Source organism: Garra rufa, chromosome 14 (assembly GCF_049309525.1).
Source record: "Garra rufa chromosome 14, GarRuf1.0, whole genome shotgun sequence".
Classification (NCBI taxonomy): Eukaryota; Metazoa; Chordata; class Actinopteri; order Cypriniformes; family Cyprinidae; genus Garra; species Garra rufa.
The window spans coordinates 18,173,235-18,194,886 of record NC_133374.1 but is presented as its reverse complement, the minus strand read 5'-3'; the positions used below and the strand labels follow the sequence as shown (position 1 = coordinate 18,194,886).

Genomic DNA, 21,652 nt, shown 5'->3' with positions numbered 1-21,652 from the left:
TATTTTGTATTTTATTTTTATTTATTATTTTATTATCTTTATTTGTTTTTATTTTATTGTATTATATTTTATTTTATTTTTTATTTTTAGAATTCTCTCGTGTTCTCTTATATTTTTGGGATTTTATGGAAAAATCAGGTAAAAGCATGATAGCATTATCCATTCTTACAAGTAGAATTTTTACTTATGTTCTTTATTTAATTTAATTTATTTTTTATTTTGTTTTATTTTTTTATTTTATTTATTATTTTATTGTATTTTTTATTATTTTTTTAGTAAGACATTATGTTGTGCTCCATGCAGACATATTTAAACATAAGTACATGTGCCTAATAGTTAAGGCCTTCCTTGAGATGAATTTGTTGCTGATAATTTGTCGCTTTGCTTAACCCTAAATCGAACTGCAGAATGTTTTTATTTCTTACCAATTGCACCTATCATTATAAAGACAATGTCATATCGATAGGAGCTAACAATATAATATGACATATTATTATTAAGTAGACCCTTGATTCACCATCATTTATGTAATGGGTGCGGTTTGTTTGCCTTAGAGAGGCCACTTGCTGCCTAATAATGGACAGATGGGACAGTGTGTCTGGGTAAAGGTAATGAGTTTCTGGCCAATGGCAGCTGAAGTGTTGTATAGGTCTGGGACATGGACCCTAGAGGGAGCGCGTCTTAGAATGGGGCTGAACAACTGTTTGTTGTCCTAATGGCATCCTCCTCCTCCTCCTCCTCCTCTTACTCACCGTGCCCGCCTGCAGACGTCCTGGCGCGGGCTGTGACAGGCCTCTGTGGGTTAATGAGTGCTGGGGAGCTGAAAGGTTCTGGATGATAATGTGACTCTGTTCTGTCTCTGTTTGTGTGTGTGTGTAGCTGATCCGGTGTCATCAGTCCCGTGGTGGGGCCTGTGGAGATAATGCCCAGTCCTACACTGCCACTGTCATCAGCGCTGCTAAAGTGAGTATGCGCTTCAAGTCGCACAAGTCACAGGCTTCAACACATGGCACATTGGCGTCAAGAAGTATTTGCACACCTAAGCCATAAATAAATGTCAGATAGAATGAGCGCACCTTAATAGCAATGCATTTCACACACACACACACACACACACACACACACACACACACACACACACACACACATACACATACACATACACATACACATACACATACACATACACACACACACACACACACACACGCACCTTAATAGCAATGCATCACACACACACAAAAACTTTGTATTAATTATTAAAAAAACAGATACTTGGACACTAAAAGTACTTTCTAGTCATCTAACATTAATGGGCTATTTAGGATAAAAAGTAACAACATTATTTATTTGCAGATGTTCCATAGTTTCATAGATATTTTGTCTAATGCAGTGAAATCCATACATTTTGAGTGGATTTACTGTCTAAATGCTATGGAAGCCTGTTTCTGCCACTGAATAAAAAATAAAAAAAGGTTATTGTGACTTTTTATCTCACAATTCTGACAGTTTTTTTTCAGAATTGGTTAATACAAATACATAATTCTGACTTTTTTCTCAGAATTGTGAGATATAAACTAGATATAAAGTCAGAATTGCTAGATAAAAAGTCAGAATTGCGTGATATAAATGTGCAATTTCAAGTTAAGTCAAATTGCGTGATATAAACTCACAATTGCGAGTTATAAAGTCAGAATTGCGTGATTAGAAACGTGCAGTTGCGAGAAAAAAAGTCACAATTGCGAGATATAAACTTACAATTCTGAATTGTGATATAAACTTGCATTTGCGAGAAAAAAGTCGGAATTGTGAGATAAAAAGTCGCATTTGCGAGTTATAAAGTCAGAATTGTGTGACAAACTTGCAATTGCAGGAAACAAAGTCAGAATTGTGAGGTAAAAGGTTGCAATTGCGAATTATAAAGTGAGAATTACGTGATATAAACTTGCAATTCTAAGAAATAAAGTTAGAATTGCGTGATACAAACTTGCAATTGCTGGAAAAATTCAGAATTGTGAGATATAAGTCGCAATTGCAAGTTATAAAGTCAGAATTGCGTGAATAAAAACTTACAATTCTGAGAACTGAAGTCAGAATTGTGTGATATAAACTTGCAATTGTGAGAAAAAAGTCAGAATTGTGAGATGAAAAGTCGCAATTGCGAGTTATAAAGTCAGAATCGCATAATATAAGTTTGCAATTGCAAGTTAAGTCAGAATTGCGAAATATGAACTCATAATTCTAAGAAATGAAGTCAGAATTGTGTGATATAAACTTGCAATTGCAAGAAAAAAGTTTTAAAATTTTTAGAGAAAAAGTCACAATTGCAAGTTGTAAAGTCAGATTTGTGTCATATAAACTCGCAAATACGAGTCAAGTAAGAATTGCAAGAATTAAACTCGTTGTTCTGAGAATTGAAGTAAAAACTGTGATATAAACTCGCAATTGTGAGGGAAAAAAAGTCAGAATTGTGAGATTAAAAAGTCGTAATTGCGAGTTATAAAGTCAAAATTGTGTGTTATAAACTCGCAATTGGGAGTTACTAAGTATAACAGTCTTGACTAACAGATGCCTTGTCCACACTTGTGGCATTATTTATGCACATATTATTTCAGTTGTGTCTTGCTGAGAGACCTCTGGTTCTGACCATTATTATATTTGTTTTATAAGATTAAAACCAGCCATTCTTTTGTAAAATCTGACCTTTATAACTGTTGGTGCACAGTTGGCTTTTTGGGCTTAGGATCCCCACTGCGTCTAAAATCTATTCAGCATGGTGATAAAATGATCTGTTTATTACTCTAGCCAAACTTTGTATGTTTTGGATTTAAAACCATAGAGCTTCTAGAACATTCAGGATAATCAGGCTTTCAGTGATCCTTAAATCTTGAAACTGCAAGGAAAAAAGTCAGAATTGTGAGATAAAAAGTTGCCATTGTGAGTTAAAAACTCAGAATTGTGTGATAAACTCGCAATTGTGAGTTAAGTCAGAATTGTGAGATATAAACTCACAGTTCTATGAATTCTATGAGTTGAGCTTGCAGTTGTGAGAAAAAAGTCAATTGCGAGACAAACTCGTGAGTTTATATCCCGCAATTCTGACTTTATGGCTTTCATTTCTGACTTTATAACTTGCAACTGTCAGTTTATTTCTTTATATCTAAAGAAAGTCAGAATAGTGAGATGTAAACTCGCAATTGCGAGGAAAAAAAGAGGTCAGAATTGTGAGATAGAAGGTCGCAATTACCTTTTTTGCTTTTTAGTCAGTGGCGGAAACGGGCTTCCATAAAATACATTTTAGAGCCACATTGACACATTTGTCCATGCGTTTGACTAACAGATGCTTTGTCCTCACTTGTGGGATGATTTATGCACAGCTTATTTCAGTTTTGTCTTGCTGAGAGACTTCATGTTCTGATCATTATTACTTTTGTTTTTTAATATTAAAACCAGCCATTCTTTTGTAAAATCTGACCTTTATAACTGTTGGTGCACAGTTGGCATGTTGGCCTCAGGATCCCCACTGTGTATAAAAACCATTCAACATGGTAATGATATGATCTATTTATTACTCTGGCCAAACTTTGTATGTTTTTAATTTAAAACTGTAGAGCTTCCAGAAAATTCAGGATGATCAGGTTTTCAATTTTAAGATATGATTTGCCCAGTGATCCTTAAATCTTGAAAATTGTCATGTTAATTTATGATAAGCCTCTTTCCAAGGTAAGGAATCAAACTTTACAGCTTAAAGAGCAGGTCATATGGTATTTTAACATGTCATAAAATTGTTGTCAAGTCCACTACAACAGGGTTTAAATGCATCTAAGTTCAGAAAACATTTTCTCAGAATATACATTTAATATTAGAATTATTTTGCATTGATTTCAAAAAGATTCATTCAAAGCAGTTCTGAGCTTAAAGTCTGTAAACCCCTCCCTTCCAAAAGCCTACACTGCTCTGATTGGTCAGCTGACCAAGTCTGTTGTGACTGGTCTTTCCATATACAGTGCAAGCGAATCATGCCCATGCCTAAAGTTTAGCTGCTAAACTGTAAACTCTTCACAAAACAATCATGGTGGATACATTACCTGAGTGCTAACGTGACTAACTGATGAAACTATACAGTTTCTAAACCAAAATATGTCTACATTTCTTTATTATTAAACAAAGTAATTAGAACAAACAGTCTACATTCATCGACACATTCTTGGGAAATAGTGGGTTCCTAGTAGTGCTGCCCTCTAATAGTCAACTAAATGTTAGTTGACAAGAAGTGGCTTGGTCAACCAAAATTTTATTAGTCGCTTAGTCGCAGAAATCCATAGGAAGTGGCAAAGTCACGCAATCCGTGACAGACAGATCGTTAATGGCTAAGGACATCCAAACGCTCACCTATCATTCATCGACCCTAAATATGGCGTTTCATCTGAAATCAAATGTTAACATAGAAAAAAGTTTGCTACTCAAGTGTCTGCGGAGTGTGGAAGTTGAACAGTAAGGTGCTCACTGCATGACAGATGGAGGTGGTCTCTTATTCTTAAAATACTCCGTAATTTTTGCTCATACAGATAAAAATAATACATCTTTCTAATCTGTAAAGACTCTATGTTTGTTTGTGTGCACTCAGAATAAACACGAATGTAGAATAATGAAAGCAGACAGGATGAGCTTTCTGCCGTCTCGGTCTCACAAAACTTCGAAACTCTGTGTATACTTGCCTTACAGACATGAAAAAAATAAAATCTGTAGAAAATAAAATGTCTACTTTCAAATGAACCAGTTCAAATGAAAAAAACAAATATTCTTTGATTTATCCAATCTGTATGAAACATACAGTCGCATCCTCTACTGCAGAGATGACGAGTCGGTGTCACAGACTTCATCTCTTAAGCCAAAAAGAAAGAAAGCGCTAGTTAATCAACAAAGTATTAAAACATTAATGCAGTCTTCTTGCTGTTTTTCCCTGACACATTTATAATTGTGTGCTGTTGCAAGCTTTTTTGAGTGCGCTTGAGCGCTTATTAGGCTATGTAGGCAATTAAAGGCTCATTTTTATTATTTCTATGGGTTATTAATAATTGTGCGACTAACAGTCGACTAATGCTTAGAATGACTACTAGTGGACTAGAAAAAAACTTTAGTCAAGGGCAACCCTAGTTCACAGTGAATTCAGTAAGACAGTAATATTGTGGTTTACCTAGAAACCTAATGCTGCACTATGTATACATCACATCACATTAGCACAAAAACCTTGATATTTTGAGCACTCAATTGAAAATGTACACATAGATATTAATCATACTTACAGTTTGTGGTTCGGAGCACTTGTTGGTCCAAGTAAAGAAGGTGTGGACTTATCTTTCATGGACAATCATTTAGCGAATTCCACGTTGAACTCTCCAAGATTGGAGAAGCAGTCCTCTGTAAAATGACAAGCACACAACGAAAGTTTAAAATGGTAATGTTGTGGTATCGTGGAAAAAATTGTATTTTAACCACTGATTCTTCACATTCTTATCTTTTGGCAATAAAAAACAAACTTGCTTTCACAACGCAGAACACAGTGTCTTTTATGACATGATGTAAACACACTAACTAGCGGAAGTGTTTGTGGGAAGGTTCCCTAGTGTTACCTAGTGATGTATATTGTAACAGGCAGAAGATATGATGACTCGTAAAGGCGGCTCAGAGTCGACTTTTTCTTTTGAGATGCAATATCTTTATCATGCACTTTTTTGATTAACTTTGCAAACTGTTTACATTGAAGGATAGCTACGTTACAAATGTAAAAAAAAAAAAAAAAAAAAAATCCAAAAACCAATATGACTTGCTCTTTAAGTGTTAGCTTGTGTTTTCTCTTTGCACTTATTTGTGTGTTTTCAGTCATGCTTTCTTTCCTGTTTGCTCTGCTCTAAATGAAGCTCATAATGTGTGCTGTTCCACTCACTTTATTCATCATATAGCGTCCCAGAGCGGTTTCGGCGGAGTCCTTAGTGATTCAGAGACCCACTAGAGTTCATTTAGTGGTGCCAGAACCTTGGTGCTTAACCTTTCATATGGTTCCAGTCTCCTCTCCTGGTTGCTTAATTGATTTATTAAGCCCACATCTGTATTCCCCGGCCGCCGGCCTGATCACCGCCTAACGAGCGCTAACGGCTTACGTGAGAGAAGTGCCATTAGCCTTAATGGCGGTATACATCAAAAGGAGCACAGCAAAGGTTAGCGGAGAGGAAAACAAGGTTAAAAAAGCCTTGATACGCAGACAGGCCGTCTGCAGACGGGGCTGTGATTTATAACCATCTCCTCCGCTCTGACACACGGTCCCTGTGCTGAGTGGCTCTGAGTGCGGCCGTCTGGGGGCCAGGGGGCCATCTCCCATCAATCCTGTAACACAATCACAAAAAAGGAGGGGGAGGGCGCCTTTTGCAAAATTGAATTCTTGCAAGGCACGGATTGTGTAAATGAGCGCGATGCGACCAAAAGAGAGATGTCATTGTGCCAGCCACAAGACTGCGTGAGCGGGGTGCCCCAGGGCTCTGTTTTCAGACCTCTGCCGTTGTGAACTGTGTTTGGGGTAAGTGGATAGCACAGCTTAAGTAGGGTCTCCTCTAGTTCTCACTTAATGGAGTGAGCGTCGCTCTATGTGTGCGTCTGTCTGCCAAGGCCCCAGAGAGCTTAATCAGGCATTCAGGCCAAGCGGCAGCGTCAATACCTCGTGGCGCCTGTGTTTGTTGGGCCCTTTGGAGAATGCTCTGACAAGCCCACTAACTGACTGTGTGTAAATTGCTTTGCCCCATCAATTATTAAGAGAAGCGTTTGCCTCCTAATTGATCAACACTAATGTGTTTTCTAATCACTGCAGTTAGAGTTTTTAGTGCTAATCCAAACAGTCCCCATTGATCAGGGCCCGCGAAGGGAAGGGAGGGGGCGGCCGGCTGGTGGCAGACGCTGCACCGACTGCCGTGCCAGAAATCGGACATCTATTCTCAGCTCTCTTCTCAGAGTAAACATCTTACTTGCACAAACACTAACCGTTAACATACACGGCTAACTCACACACCTGTCTGTTGACATTGCCTCAAACAACACTGGATGCAAACATGTTTTTTAGGTCATTGCTCAACAAAATCTCTGGATGTGAGAACTTTGTTTGCCGTATTGATTTGAGTGTTGCAATAGTACTTGTTTAGCTGGCGCAAATGTTGCTGAATGAAATGTTTTGCTTTTAACCCTTTGCATTATTGAAAAATAAAAAATTGGTTTCCACTTACTAACATCTAATTATTGCAATTTTTCCACAATGATGATTTGAAAGATCCGTCCTGTGATAATTGTTAGTAGAGTTTAAAGGGACAGTTCACCCAAAAATTTAAATTCTGTCTTTAATTACTCACCCTCATGTCGTTCCAAACCCGTAAGACCTTCGTTTATCTTTGGAACACAAATTAAGACATTTTTGATGAAGTCTGACAGCTTTCTGATCCTGCATAGATGGCAACGTAACTACTATGTTCAAGGCCCAGAACGGTAGTAATGACCAGTGTTGGGGGTAATGCATTACAAATAACGCAAGTTACGTAATCCAATTACGTTTTGCAAGTAATTAGTAAAGTAACGGATTACTTTTAAAAATAAGTAATGCCAGTTACTTTGTTTTCCCATTTATTGACTGACAAGTCTTCTGTCCCCATGTCGCAAAAAAAACCCATGTCGCAAAAAAACATTTGTGCTTCAATGTTTTTTTTATTTTTTATTATTGCTGAAGAGTGTTGAACCTTCTACTCCTGTGTTCTACTGTACAGCCGTGAATTTACTTTTCCTTCAGCCTGAGGCTTATTCATTTCACTTTTTGGTGTGAAAAGGCTTTTACATTTGCTAAAAATAGAGCTTTTTATATCAAAAACAAACAAGCAAGCCCAGCCCAGATTTAATAAGTAACTCAAAAGTAACTCAAAAGTCACGTAATTAGTTACTTTTCAGGGAGTAACGCAATATTGTAATGCATTACTTTTAAAAGTAACTTTCCTCAACACTGGTTAGGACATTGTTAAAATGGTCCATGCAACATCAGTGGTTCAACCTTAATTTTATAAAGCTATGAGAATACTTTTTGTGCGTAAAGAAAACAAAATTAGCACCTTTATTCAACAGTTTCTTCTCCTTGTCAGTCATTTATGAGAGTACCATGGTAGTTCCATTGTTGTCTATGCAGGGTCAGAAAGCTCTCAAAGATCAAAAATATCTTAATTTTTGTTCCGAAGATGAACAAAGATCTTATGGATTTGGATTGACATAAGAGTGAATAATTAATGACAGAATTTTCATTTTTGGGTGAACTATGCCTTTACTTAACCAGTTACTGAAATTGAATTGCCCGAACTTTATTTTCGGTTTTAGTTTTGTAAAAACGAAATTTTGGTTTCTGTTTTTTTGGGTGTAAAAAAAAATTCTAAATCTCTACAGCTTTTTAATTTTTAAACCTTACAAAGATGTGTCTCTGTCTTTCTGTCAGACTTTGAAGACTGGCCTGACCATGGTGGGGAAGGTCGTGACCCAGCTCACCGGTACGCTGCCATCAGGGGTGCCCGACGAGGAGGGCACTCCCCATAGCGGCATCCGCCGCAGCCCTCACCAACCTGGAGTGGTCACCATCATAGATACACACACTGTGGGAGAAGGACAGGTATGAAATGCTCATTCATACTTTTAGGGCCAGATTTACTAACAGCTTGCACCAACGCAAACCGTCTTTTGGCGTTAAAATAGTACTTCAATACAGTGAAGAATTAGCGTTAAAAAGGCGTGGACAGTTATTTTTGCACCTGACCTCATTGAATATGCATTTGTAGGAGTTTCCCTTTCAGATGCTAAATTTATGGGAGGAGAGTATAAAAATGAATCACGCAACGCGATTTACTAACTTTTTTGCATATCAAATATTGGTATTTGCGGCATTATTTAACGTCCAAAAAAAAGCATGTCTTAATGAAGTAGTTCATCTCCAGAACAAAAATTTACAGATAACTTACTCACTCCCTTGTCATCCAAAATGTTCATGTCTTTCTTCAGTCATAAAGAAATTGTTTTTTGAGGAAAACATTTCAAAATTTCTTTCCATATACTGGACTTCTATGGTGCTCAAGAGTTTGAACTTCAAAAAAGCAGTTTAAATGCAGCTTCCAGGTCTTTTTTTGTGAAACAATCAGTTATTTTATAAAATAAATGGACAGTTTATTTACTGTTTAACCTCAAATGCTTGTCATGTCTAGCTCTGTTTGTACTTTGTGTATTCCAGTTCAAGACAGTTAGGGTATGTCGAAAAACTCCCATCTCATTTTCTCCTCCAACTTCAAAATCGCCCTACATCGCTGCAGAAGTACCGACTCAGCGTTTAAAAAGTGAACAGGCAAAGAAGATCAAATGCCATTTACAAAAAAAAGTTAAACAGCGATGTAGGACAAATAAGTTAAAGAAGAAAATGAGATGGGAGTTTTTCGACATACCCTAACTGTCTTAAACTGGAATACACTGAGTACACGCAGAGCTAGACAAGATGAGCATTTGAGGTTAAAAAGTATATAAACGGTCTATTTTTGTTTTTAACCAATAACCAATCGTTTCACTAAATAAGACACTTCTTCCTCGGCTGGGATCGTTAAGAGCCCTTTGAAGCTGCATTTAAACTGCATTTTGGAAGTTCAAACTCACGGACATAGAAGTCCACTATATGGAAAGAAAGTCATGAACAGCTTGGTTGACAAGGCATGAGTCAATTATCTGTTAGATTGTGCTGATCATTATGAAAATGATCTGGCTGCATCTGTGTTCTTTAATATGTGCGCATTGTCAGCAAATCACACACAAAATTTTCCCCTCCCATCTAAGCTTTTATAAAATTGCGCACTAATTTGCTGTCTAGTAAATCTGGCCCTTAATCTGTACATTTTCTTCCATAGATAGGTGCTTGTGAATGACGGGATTTCTAGCACGCAACCGTATCACAACACTATGTCCATTTCTGATACTTTCTTCACCCATCTGACCTTGATCCGAAAGAACCCGGATTCATTAATCCCATTCATAACTCATTCAGTATTAGTGCTTCTTGTGGCCCGAGGGGTTTGTCATCACCTTGTCATAAGAGCACATGCTTCACCATTCGTTCACAGACTCTGTGCCAGGCCGCAGTCTCCTGATCTCATGATTTAGCCACTTCCTGTGGCTGTTTCCCCCTTGGCTGGCACAACCGTAGCCTTTTAGCATGAGATCACAGACAGGTCATTGCAGAAGCATTACGAAAAAGCTCTACTCGCTTTTTTCTTTTGCACCAACGCATGGATCTGTTAAATGAGGACATGTAGGAGTGCGACACATGATCTCTTTAATAGAGCACTCCGTTTAAATGGCTAACTTTAATATTTGCTGTTCTTCTGTTCAAGGATTTTTACTTGGAGAGAGGTTAAGCTGAAACAGGTTTTGCTATCCTGTTGATTCTGACCCATGTAAATATATCCTCCCATTAAAACGTGATAGCTAAACCATCGATTCCCCAGAGAGTCTTCCGTGACCTGATTGACACGTTGCTCTCGTTTAGAGGTGTGATTTAATATGCTTATTTCTAAACCTATACCACTCAGATTTGCCAGAGGCAACACTCTCTAAGAGAGGTTTCCTGTGTTTACATCGCCAACCTCACAAGAAGCTGTGCTCCTCCCAAAGCAGACTAGTCATGTTTTCAATGTTCACACAAAACATCTTTATGGAATTTACTGTCAGTGGCATTCTCCCGTGACTCCAGCAGTGGTCTTGGCGTGTGTGTGTTTTTTTTTTTTTTTTCTCCCAGTCTCATGGGACCTGCCCCACCCCCTCATCATCATCATCATCATCATCCTCTACCTTTTGCAGCTTTGTGTTTCCTGCGAGAAGTTTATTTGCTCTTTGGAGCTATCCGCACACTAATACTTTTCCGAAGCAATAGTATATTCCTGTACAGAACAACATTTGTCTGTTTTTGCGCCCTAATAAAAGCGATCTGGTTTGTGTCACAGGGGCATTTTTTTGCAGTCTGAAATAAATGTCTGGGTTTTAGAGCAAGGCTGTTTTCTGTTTGGACTGGATCCTATTAAAATCTGCCTTGCTCCTTAATGCAACACTCGGCTAGATTTATCACTCTTCTCTCCGGCTGTCTCATGTCTGGGCTTAGTTATAATCTCTTTCATGAGCAAACTTAACAGAGGACCACTGACCAGAGAATAGCCCCTTATGAGCAACACACTCTGCTTTTTTTGCTTTCTTTTTTTTTGCTTTCAACTTTGATAGGCTATTTGAAAATATTGGAATTTATTTTGAATGTTTACACTCATAGAAATTGATAAAATGCAGTAATAGTCGTACTGCTTGTTTTGTTTTGATTTCCATATTTTTATATTTGGTTATTAAGTAAATAAAAGTTAATTATCTTGTTTTAATTTAATTTAAGTTTTTCATTTTGTACCTTTGTGTTTTTTTTTTTGTTTTTTTTATATTTGGTTTATTAAAACAATAAGAAATTCTAAAAACATTTCAAATTTTTACAAAAATTTATTTAAAATTGTATAAAATTTAATAAAATAAAATTGTACTTTTATGAGTTTTTATTACTCTATTTTTTATTACCGTCTATTCTTTCTTTTCTTTTTTTTCTTCCTGTAGTAATGTACATGAGAGGAAAACATTCTCTTTTGTTTTCAGTTTTATTTTTACTTTTCTTTTTACCTTGTGTTTTTGTTTTTTTGTTTACTTTATATTTGGTTTATTGAGAAAATGAAGAAAAATTATAGAAACATTTAAGAAAATGTAAGTTTTGTTTAAATGTAATTAAACACAAGAAAAATAAAATTATTTGTATTTATTTTTACTTTTTGGCTTAAGTTTTTTTTATTAGTCTTTATTTTTAATTACTCTATCCATTCTTTTTCTTCTTTTCTTTACTTTTCTTTTTATCCTATAGTAGTTGAAAAAAATTCTCTTAATTGTTTTCAGTTTTATTTTTCCTTGTGTTTTTTGTTTTTATATTTTGTTTTATATTTGGTTTATTGATAAAATTAAGAAAAATTATAGAGACATTTACGAAAATATATAATTTTTTTATTGTAATTAAAATATATTTAAATTTAGGAAAAATAAAATTCTGTTAATTAATTATTTTTTATTAATTATAATATTATTTTTATTATTTATTTTTACTTTTTTGCTTTTATGCATTTTTCATTACTCTTTATCCCTTCATTTTTTTTCTTTCTTTTCTTTTTTCCCCTCTAGTAATATACATGAGGGGAAAAGTTAACGTTCTCTTTTTGTTTTCAGTTTTAATTTAACCTTTTTTAACTTGTGTTTTTGTTTATTCCATATTTGGTTTATTGATAAAATGTAAGAAAAATTAAGAAAAAATATTATTTGTTTTTATTAGAATTAAAATATAATTAAGTTTAGAAGAAATAAAATTCTATTAATTTTTTTGGTACTTTTTTGCTTTTATGTGTTTTTTTTTTTTTTTTGGTTAATTGAGATTTTTTTTTTACAATTTTAATTAAATTAAAAAATACTCTTTATTTTTTTTTCTTATTTTTTACTTTTTTGTTTTTTATGAGTTTATTACTTTAAATTATTTTATTACTCTTTATCCCTTTGTCTTTTCTTTTCTTTTCTTTTCCTGTAGTAATGTACATAAGGGGATGAATTACGGATTCACATTACGCTTCTTCTAACTGCAAGCTATTAATCTCTTCTGGGTATCAAAACGTAAAGAGACACTATAGAGTTTCTTCCTGCTGTGTTTGTTTTAACTCCTTCAACATGGCACTTTTTCTTCCTGTCTGATTTCAGAGCTGTTGCTCTGTGGGCTTTGGCAGAATATGCACATTGATCACGGTGGTCGTGTGGGTTAGTCTTTGTTTCTTTGAAGCCGTGTTCATAAAACACACCAACATATTTGCGGACATCTTTTAAAAAATGTCTATTTGAATTCCATAATGAAACTGTTTTGCCGAACATGCGTCATATAAAGCTAAAATCTTCCAGTGTGGATTAAAGTAGACACAAGGATAATTGTTAAGCACCCGCAAGAGGGCAACATGTTTAAGGCTGAATGACATGATGGGGAATGGAAGATGATCATTAAAAAAAACACATGGAAACCTTTTCAGCTCATTTTTTACTCCATACAATGGAACACAACTTGGAACACACTTTGTTTTATACAAATGCCATAACACATCTTTGTTAAACTGATTAAATCTTATGTAACTGTGAAGATCAGATTGCACAGGCCACTGTACAGCCAATGACCAGCTACGTGTCTAAAACACTGAGACGTGAGGTAAACAAGAAGTCAGCCTTTATTTATGCAGCTCCGTCAACTTACTGTAGCTTTATTGTGTGTTTTTTGGGTGTATATGTTTCAGGTTCTTGTTAGCGAGGATTCTGATGGAGAAGGAGTGATTGCACATTTTCCAGCACATGATAAGCCTATATCCTGCATGGCGTTTAATCCGAGTGGTAAGTGAACACCTCATTGTGATGCCTCACTGAGTCCTACCAAAGCACAAAACTCTAGGCACTTGCTTGGCAGGCGTTTACATGGTCTTAAAGGAGACGACTTGTGGATATTCCTGCCTTTTTGAATTAAAACACTGATATACAGTGCAGATTTATTCTGTTTACAATGCAGACCATTTATATAAACCAAACTATAACGATACTGACCTGCTCTGATAACCAACACTGTGCTATGTGGAGATTAGCCAATCAGAAGAGAAGATATTCATATTGAAGTCTTAAAGGTACAGTAGCAGCTTGTTTAAGAGAATTTGTTAAAGGAGAAGTTCACTTCCAGAACAAAAATTTACAGATAATTTACTCACCCCCTTATTATCCAAGATGTTCATGTCTTTCTTCAGTCGTAAAGAATTTTTTTTTTTGAGGAAAACATTTTAGGATTTCTCTCCATATAGTGGACTTCTGTGGTACCCATGAGTTTGAGCTCATAAAATGTAGTTTAAATCAAGCTCCGAAGGGCTCTAAACGATCCCAGGATCTTATCTAGCAAAGCATTTTATATACATTTTAACATCAAATGCTTGTCTTGTCTACTGTAGCTCTGTGTGAACTCTGTGTATTCCGGTTCAAGACAGGGTAGGTCGAAAAACTCCCATCTCATTTTCTCCTCCAACTTCAAAATCGTCCTACATCGCTGTAAAAGTACCATCCCAGTGTTTACAAAGTGAACGTGCAAAGAAGATCAAATGCCCTTTGCAAAAAAACTTCTCATTTATAGGGAACATATCATGACAATCTGCTATAATTGAGTCCCCGGTTCATCTACCAAACCAGAAAACGTGAAAAGGGCGACCACGTGTTTTAGGAAGTGGATCTTACTATAATATTAGTTGTAACACCATGGTGAAAGTTCAAGCAAAAACTGTTGTGTCGTTAGCTGCACAGATGAGCACAGAACACATCAAGAGTCCCAGCCTCAAAGGAGACAAGAGAGCAGTGGATTTATTGATTTATTTACTGTATATTACGCTGCTGCCACACAGATCTCATATAAACATGTGATTTCTTTCCCAGATGTTTACCTTCACAGAAATAACTGCCTTTTTTTGTAACTTATGTGTTTTAAAGATAAACTTGTGTGTTTTTAACAGTTTAAGCGCAATAAGACATGAAAGAGATCTTTGTCTTTCTGTGTGCGTTCTTTGGATGCGTGCATTTTAACTTCTATATCAGAAGTTTAAGATAATATGGCTTTAATATGCAAGATTTCAGTGCAGTAGACGTGATGATCAAAGCCAAACAGATGTTTGAGCTGTAAAGGCACAGCCCTATTCTGGAAAAGGGGGGTGGGGAGCAGCAGATCATTTGCATTTAAAGAGGTATGCATGAAAACAGCGTGTTTCTGCTTACATTTATAATTATTTTCAAAATGATAGAAAGTATCTGTGGGGTATTTTGAGCTGAAACTTCACAGACACATTCTGGGGACACCTGAGACTTATATTAAATATTGTAAAAAGCAGCATAATAGGTCTCCTTTAAGATTAATCTTTGATTAATCTAAGGTTGAAAAATGGCCATTTAAAGCTAAAGTTTGACTGTTGTTAATGCATGAAAGGTCGTCTAATATTAAAAAGCAGACTTTAGGGGAACAAAAGGTAAAACAAAATTGTAAAATAAGGTCTGTTTGAGAAGGAGATGGCGGTGTCAGTCATGTCACCTTTTTACATGTAACCTCATCTTGTTCCCTAAGCGTTACTGTCTGCTTGGCCCTTAAGATCTGTTGTTCTGAAAAGCAGCCATTGTGTGACTTCTAGTGAATCTACCCCCAGGCATATCGGTCACTGTCATTTCTCCCTCTTTTTCCTGTCTATCCATCCTTCTCTTTCTTCCCTCTTGTCTCTCCTTAACACGTAGTGGAGAATTTAGTGCTCATTGATCTTGTTCATGTCTGTCTCACTTGAAGTGTATTGAGGTCAACAAAGCATTCGGTCTCTTTCAGATGAAATACCCCAAGCACTGAACAGGTACAGTTTCAAACCTTAAAGATGAGAAGACGACGTAGGACGGGCTCATAATTCTTAGCACATTTAGTCAGCCACGTCACAACAAGCTTTAGTCATGATGAAGGCTGTTATTCATTATCTGCTGGAATTTGCACCTTGATTTTTATTTATATTCAGGTTTTATTTAATTTAATTTAATTTAATTTTTATTTTTAGAATTCTCTTCTGCTTGAGCACCATGACTTGGCGTCACTAGGCCATGGCTTCAACCATTTTTGGAAAAATACAGTAAAACCATGGTAGCGTTGTCCTCAACCTGCCCTTGAATGAGCGTCTTGGCTCATTTTGATAGGCAGTTATCTGATCACTTTTCAATTTTACATATAGTCATGTTTGTTTCTCCGGATATCCAGTCCAGTCACAATGGCTCATTGTACAGTGTGTGTTGCAGATTGAGAGTCCTTCTAATAAGAATGTGCTGAAAGCTAATGATAGCCATTGCCCTAAGTGAAATCCTTCACATATCTGTCCTTACTAACTAAATACTATGGGAGACTCCATTGAGGATGAGTCATTGTGTACATAAGCATGCAACTCCAGGTGCAGATGATTTTTGCATCAGGTTACTAAAAGATGGTAAGGAAATGATGCATATCTTAGTAGATCAAAACATCCCTGATGGATGTTCTGTATCAACCGCACAATATTGAACTGATGCCAAACCATGCCACAAAACTCGTGCCGTGATTTAGCTTGGCTGCAGTAATATTATGAAGATGATTTATGCAAAGAATAAGTAAATATAACTTATTAATTTAGGATTGATTAATTAATTAAAATATTTATTATTTATAAAACTGTGGGCATTGAGTTTGATCTACTAATTTTTTTTAAATTAAATTTATTTTTATTTAAAATAGATTTTATTCTAATTACAGCTCTGTACTGTTATTTTTTTCCATTTATAAGAGAAACATTGTAATTTTTTTTTGTTATTCAATACTTAAAGCTGAATAAATAAGCTTTCCACTGATATGATTTGTTGGATATTTGGCCGAGATACAACTGTTTGAAAATCTGAGGGTGCAAAAAATCCAAATGAAGTTCTTAGCAATGCATATTACTAATCAAAAATAAAGTTTTGATATATTTACAATAGAAGATTTACAAAATATCTTCATGGAACGTGATCTTTACTTAATATCCTAATGATTTTTGGCATGAAAGAAGAATTTATCATTTTGACCCATACAGTCTATTTTTGACTATAGCTACAAGAATGACTGGTTTTGTGGTCCAGGGTCACATATAAGGTGAGAAAATAAGATGCAGTGAATTACACACTTCTAATTAGATTGTCTTAACCTGGCTTTGGGCAGAACGTGTTTGTCTCTAGGTGGCGCTATTGGTTAACCTTTAGACCTCAGAGTAGCAAGCCACCTTTTCCCTGTTAGCGTGCGTGGAGCAGGAGGTGGAGGTGAAGTCGGTGTCCCATCACTATGGTCAACTGCACTGGAACTTTCTGCCCAGTAGTCCTTTTATCTTTATGAGTCAGTTAGAGAAAAGTGCTATGGATCACGAAGCAAAGCAAACATACAGTCAACAATCAAGGCCTGCTCAGGGACATTACTTGTACAAATATTAGTGCAAATGTGCTTTTTCTTAGATCAACAAAGAATTGAAGGTCTCAATAAAAACAAATGTGACTACACAACCGTCATGTGTAAGAGATATATTACTAGTATTATCAGTAAAATTATGATGATAAGCAATCACCATATGCTATAATTTTCCAATTCCAAGTATGTTATGATTTGATAGCTTTTTGTCATATGTCATAATACAATTTTTATATACACCGCCGTTCAAAAGTTTGGGATCGGATTTTTAATTAGTTTTTTTTTTTTTTAAGAATTTTGTTATTCCCGTCATGGCTGCATTTACTTAATCAAAAATACAGAAAACTGTAATATACAAAAAATGTATTACAGTTTAAAATAATGGTTTTCTATTTTAATACATTTTGAAATATAATTTATTTGTGTGATGCAATGCTGAATTTTCAGCATCATTACTTCAGTCTTCAGTGTCACATGATCCTTCAGAAATCATTCTAATATGCTTATTTATTACTTTTATTATCAATGTTGGAAACAGTTGTGCTGCTTAATATTTGTTAGGAGACTGTGGTTATTTTTTTCGGGATTTTTTGATGAATATAAAGTTAAAAAGAACAGCATTTGTTAAAAATAGAAAGTCGTTGCTATCGCTTTTTATCAATTGAACACATCCTTGGTGAATAAAAGTATTAATTTCTTTAAAAAGAGAGAAAATAAAAATTTGACTACAAACTTTTAAATGGTAGTTTCAAAAGATTTCGATTTTAAATAAATGCAGTTATTTTTAGCTTTTTATTTATTAAAGAAATCTGAAAAGGAATTATCACAGGTTCCAACAAGATACTAAGCAGCACAACTGTTTTCAACATTGATAATAAAGCAGCGTATTAAAATGATTTCTGAAGGATCATGTGACACTGAAGACTGGAGTAATGATGCTGAAAATTCAGCTTTGCATCACAGGAATAGATACATTTTAAAATGTAGTTACATAGAAAGCAGTCATTTTGCACTGAAATAATATTTAATGTTTTTTCTGGCTTTTTGATTAAACAAATGCAGCCTTGATTACCATATTAAAAAAACTAAAATCTGATCCCAAATATTTAAACGGCAGTGTATTTATTTATTTATTTTATTATTTTCAGGTAAACAAAACGTTTTTTTGACACACACACATGTCGGTAAACATATTCATGCCTATTTATTTGAACTATTTTTTATATGTACGTTATATGTGCATTACCACTCAAAAGTTTGCTTGGTAAGATTCACATTCCATTTGCTTGGTTTTTTGAAAGTGTTTTTGAAAAGACTCTCAAATGCTCATCATTTATTTGATCGGAAATACAGTCAAAACAGTAATACTGTAAAATATGATTTCTATTTTAATATATTTTAAAAATCATTCTAATATGCTGATTTGTCGCTCAAGAAACATTTCTCATCATTTTTTAAAATGTATTTATTTGTTATGATGATGATTCTTTTTTGTCTAAGACTATTTTAAAAGAACAGCATTTATTTGAAATCTTGTGAAATATTATTAAATGCATTTACTGTCACTTTAAAACAATTCAATGCCTTAATAGAAGTGTTAAATACCAATACGCTTAGACTAACTGAAAAATATTATTAAATCCTTCCTGTGTTTGAGAATCACAGCTTTTGGTTTGCTTTATCTCATGTGAAGGGTCGGTGTAATGTTTTGGTTACTCTTTCATTGAATTGTTTGTCCCGGCCTAGAGAGGCCCCAGCCCTGGTCCCCCGAGTGCTGATCCCCCAGTGTGGCCCTTTGTCAGGCGTCCTCTGCCCTCAAGAGGAGACTGCTCCGGGGCGGCTTGTTTTAGATAACTGCGGGGTGCCGTAAACTTCAAACAGTTTAACCTTCACCTGTCAGCGTTATTCAGAAATAATGGGATGTGTCTGTTATCACCTCATTTGCTCGGGAATAAATCGAAAGGGCTATAATAATTGTTTTGAGTTATGAAATTGTTTGGCACCAGAAAGGCTGGAAGAAATCCCCGTAGTCCTCGATAGCGAAAAGAACCTCCAGAAATGCTGACTAACAAGGTCAGACTGAACGTTCCACACATCCATGCTGTAATTTACGTTCCTGACATCATTAACACATGATGAAAAACAGCTCTTTGAGATTTGCGAGAAATGCCTTCTCAGCGCTGTGAACGAACGTGAGCGGCGGCTTGGTTTTTTAAGTGAGAAGTTTAGCCTTGTCCGCCTAGCCTTGTCCAAAATTAACTACGTCGAAGCCACAGTGGAAAGTGTCACTCCGGCCACAGGGCCGACCGCAGCTCCATCCGGACGGTTTTGATTTCAGAGAGTGAAAAGGCCGACTTGAAAAGAAACAATGTGGCGACTTGACATTGACTGGAACGTGCAAACCTCCAGTGAAAATCAAAAAAGCACTTATATAAGAAATCCAACTCAACAGTGTGTGTTGGACGAAAAACAGAAGGGCGAGGGTAGAAAATGGCGGCCAGTTGGGTAGCTGGCGCTTGTGCTGTGGTGTTGGAGCTTCTATTCATAGACGCATAATTAAAGGATGCTGCTCCGAACGGCGGCGTGCAGGACTCACTTTAGCCAGAGTATCTGTTTTTCACTCCTTGTCCTCTTCTGCTCTTTCCTTTTCCCTTTGAGGATGTTTCTACAAAGTTTAAATGGCGCTAAACTGGTCTTAATCGATAGCAGAGTGAGCAAATGGTGTGAGGGTACGGTCGTGTGCAGCGCGAGGGTGGACAGGTCTCACGGCCCATGAGACTCACTGTAATTCCACTCAATCACGGAACTGATAAGCATCAAGGAATCTGCTCTTGCGAGGCAGCTTAGTTTAGCTCAGTTCATTCTGGCAAGTGTTTGCTTGCGGGTTTTTAAAGGGGAAGGGTGATCTGAAGTGCCTGTTTGTCTGTTGCGGATGTGGCCTTTCTAGCACCCACTCCCATGAGTCACTTGCAAACACCCAGCTGGAGTGTTTTAGAATCATGTTGTTTAGAAAACAAAATATAGAAAAAAGCTAAGTTTGATTCGTCTATAAAAAAGATATATTATAAACGAGCAAAAAACATTACTTTTAAAAAATGTGCCAAAATAAGAGGGATCATACAAAATGCATGTTATTATTTATGTAGTACTGACCCGAATAAGATCATTCACATAAAAGATGTTTACATATAGTCCACAAGAGAAAATAGTAGTTGAATTTATATAAATGATCCTGTTCAAAAGTTTACGTACACTTGATTCTTAATACTGTGCTGTTACCTGAATGATCCACAACTGTGTTTTTATTTTTTTATTTTTGTTTAGTTATAGTTGTTCACGAGTCCCTAAACTGCCCGTTGTTCTTCAGAAAAATCCTTCATGTCCCACAAATTTGTTGGTTTTTCAGCATTTTTGTGGATTTGAACCCTTTCCAACAATGACTGTATGATTTTGAGATCCATCTTTTCATTCTAAGGACAACGGAGGGACTCATACGCAGCTAACAGAAGGTTAAAATGCTCACTGATTAGGGTGTATTTAACTTATTTTGTCTTTTGGAAAACATGTAAGTATCTTCTGTAGCTTCTGAAGGGCAATACTAAATTAAAAAAAAAAATTATATTAATAAGAAATAAGAAAAATTTACAAATCCTCCTTTCGTTCAAAAGTTTTCACCCCTGGCTCTTAATGCTTGGTTTTTCCTTCTGGAACATCTGTGAGCATTTGAAACTTCTGTAATAGTTGCGTATGAGTCCCTCAGTTGTCCTTAGTGTGAAAAGATGGATCTCAAAATCATACAGTCATTGTTGGAAAGGGTTCAAATACACAAAAATGATAAAAAAACCAAAGAATGTCAGACTTGAAGCATTTTTCTGAAGAACAGTAGGCAGTTTAACTGTTCAGGACAAACAAGGGAATCGTATTACTAAAAAAAGCGGTAATTTTTATTAATTCAACTATTATTTTCTCTTGTGGACTATATGTAGACGCATTCAGGTCAGTACTAAATAAAATAAAAAATTTTGTCTGATCCCTCTTATTTTGGTAAAATAATTAACATTTTGGAGATTCCGCAAGGTGTATGTAAACTTTTGACTTCAACAGTATTTAGGAAATATTTTAAGAAATATTTATGTATTCTTTTATGATGACAGCGACGTCATATACAGTTCTCTGTTTTTCCTTGAGTTTGTAATAAGCCGTGTCTTCACGCAGAGGTAGCAATTAAGGATTGATCTGAACTCTTCTGCTTCATTGAAAAAGCTTGTTTGTGGGTTTTAGAAACTATCATTTGGCAAGATTCACACACAAATTGGTCTGTGTGTGTGTGTGTTTTAATGGGACTGTGACCGTGTATCACATTCCATTTTGCGCCGTGCCTGAGCACAGTGGGACAGTCAACAGGGATTAAAGGCCCAGGCTGAGATGTTGCCTTTTAATGCACATTGCAAAGTGAAGAGTGGGACATTAGTGGAATTTGCCTGGAGCATG

The 21,652-nt window shown here is 35.8% G+C and overlaps 1 protein-coding gene across 1 annotated transcript in view; it reads left to right on the top strand.

Moving 5' to 3' along the window:
- The window catches only part of bcas3 (BCAS3 microtubule associated cell migration factor), a 181,664-nt gene that overhangs the window by 36,831 nt on the left and 123,181 nt on the right, over positions 1-21,652 (top strand). Inside the window, exons 11-13 of the mRNA XM_073817326.1 lie at positions 880-963; positions 8,513-8,683; positions 13,443-13,536. Coding sequence (XP_073673427.1) covers positions 880-963; positions 8,513-8,683; positions 13,443-13,536 — 349 coding nt within the window. The remainder of the gene's footprint in view (positions 1-879; positions 964-8,512; positions 8,684-13,442; positions 13,537-21,652) is intronic.